Raw genomic sequence first — 2,500 nt, 5'->3', positions numbered from 1 at the left:
AATATATATATATAAAAAATAACATATAAATATAAATGATATATTATGAAATATGCACAATGTACAAATATGAGGAACATAAAAAGAATATCGTTAAAATATAACTTTTTTTTTAAAATGTACATGAGAAATTGTATATATATATATATATATATATATATATAGGGTAGAAAAAAAAAGAAAAAATTTATCCATATAATATTATATATATGTATTATTATTTAAGGTATGAGAAAAAATATTATACTATTATATATATACATGATTATTTTATTATCATGTTATAGTTAATTTTCTTAATAGTGTGCTATTTATGTATTTATTATTTTTTCTATTTCAGGTATGTATAATTTGTGAAGAAGTTTATTTTTTTGTTTATTTTTTTGTTTATTTTTTTGCTTATTTTTTTGTTTATTTTTTTCATTTATCATAAAATGACGCTTTAAAATAATATTAAATTGGGTAATGAAGAAATAAATAAATAACAAAAAAATATATACTCCCTATTGTTTGTATGCTTTCCCTTTTTTAAAAATGTCCAGAGCAGAAACATGGTAAGATACATGAAAAACTTTTTATACATCCATAATAAAATATATGTATGTATGTATATAAGTATACTTTCCTTTTTGTAGATTGGGTTATTTCGTAAGCTAACAATTTTTAGGAGGACATTTGGTAGTGTATCTTTTTCATATGATATAAATAAAAAGTATGGAATTATGTAAAAGTATAATATATTGGAGTATTTATATAGTTACACATAAAAGAATGTGAAAAAAAATAATTATAAAATAATATACATATGTACACACAAATATATATATATATATATATATATATATATGTATATATATGTATATATATATATATATTTTTTTTTTTTTTTTTTTTTTTATTTATTTATTTATTTGTTATTTTTTGTAGCATCCTTTATTGTGATGACGATTATCTTGTTGTTAACAAAAAATATGGAATGTTCACGTTCGGAACGTCAAGAAATAAAAATAGTGTTTTGAAGAATTTAATTTTGTTAAATGAAGATGAAATAAAAGGATGGAATATATTATACAAATTGTACAGTCAAATTAGTGGTTGTGTTTTAATATGTAAAAATAGAATTATAAAATATAATTCTTATGATAATATATTTTTAACTTTAGTTTATGGTAAAATAGAAAATGTGAAGAATATGAAAGAAAAAAATTATTATTATAACGAAATAAAATTATATTTAAAATATTTACCAGAATCTAATATAATGATTACAACAAATAATTACGAAGATATAAATAAAATGAAATGTTTAAAATATGAAGTTCTAAATAATAATATTCATTATCAAAAACATAATTTTAGTCTTTTAAAATTGTATATAAATGCATGTAACTCACAATATATTAAACCTTTATTATATTATTCGTTACATACATGTATAGTAGGAGATAATGAATATATAAACGTACATAAGAAAATTCTTCAAAAACAAAAGGAAAAATATATTATAAAAAAAGAACCATATCTATTATATAATAATAATGATCATGTACCAAATATACTCAAAAGTAGAAAATTTTTATTAAAAAAATTAAATAAAGAAAAACAAGGAAACGAATTAAAATTACATTTGCATTGTCTTAATGTTACTTTTCAGTATCAATGTAATAAAATAAAATCTATATATGCACCTGTACCCTCTCATTTTAAAGATACCTTACATATTTTAGGTGCTATCAATATAATTAAAAATATGGAAAATATACAAATATTAAAAAATGATAATTTAATGGAAAATCATAACCAGCAGAACAAAATGGAACTCTTAAAAAGCAAAAATAATAACACATACGAAAAATCTATACAAATCAAAAAAAAACACGAACATAAAAAAGATGAAGTAAAATATTATGACAACATGCAAGACAAAGAACTCTTTGAAAAACAGAATGATAACTTATTAAAAGATATATATTATAATAAAGAGGATGATAATAATAAAGCCAAAATTAATACACATTTAAATATCAACGAAACTGTTGATACATATAATCATTTAAACGACGATGATATCTATGTTGATAGAAACACCTCCAAGAAAAAAAGACTTACAAAAAGGAGGGGTATCTTATCAAAGGATTTTAACAAACTATCAAAAAGAGATGCTCCTATATTTTTTACAGATATTGCATAAGAAAAATAAAATTGTAAATATATAAATATAAATATAAATATAAATATAAATATAAATATATATATATATATATATATATATATATATATATATATATAATATATATGTTACCTATTTGTTAATAACAAAGTTTATATTATAAACATTTTTTCTTTTTATTTTTTTTGAATAAAAAAAAAAGAGGGGGATATAATGATAAAAACACAATATTTAAATAAATATATTCATACATGTAAATTATAAGGGCATACACATATATAGTATATATATATATTGAAAACCTTATATATATATATATTTATATATATA

General features: G+C 18.1%; 1 protein-coding gene across 1 annotated transcript; it reads left to right on the top strand.

Annotated features, from left to right (window-relative positions):
• Positions 1-551: 551 nt before the first annotated feature.
• On the top strand, positions 552-2,191 carry PRSY57_0210800 (hypothetical protein; the record flags this gene model as incomplete). Its single annotated transcript, XM_012905542.2, has 3 exons — positions 552-554; positions 636-712; positions 928-2,191. 3 exons carry the CDS (start codon positions 552-554, stop codon positions 2,189-2,191), a joined length of 1,344 nt encoding a protein of 447 aa, XP_012760996.2.
• Positions 2,192-2,500: the final 309 nt, after the last annotated feature.

Source organism: Plasmodium reichenowi, chromosome 2, assembly GCF_001601855.1.
Source record: "Plasmodium reichenowi strain SY57 chromosome 2, whole genome shotgun sequence".
Taxonomy (NCBI): Eukaryota; Apicomplexa; class Aconoidasida; order Haemosporida; family Plasmodiidae; genus Plasmodium; species Plasmodium reichenowi.
The sequence above is the reverse complement of the archived record's forward strand: the minus strand, read 5'-3'. Positions and strand labels throughout refer to the sequence as shown.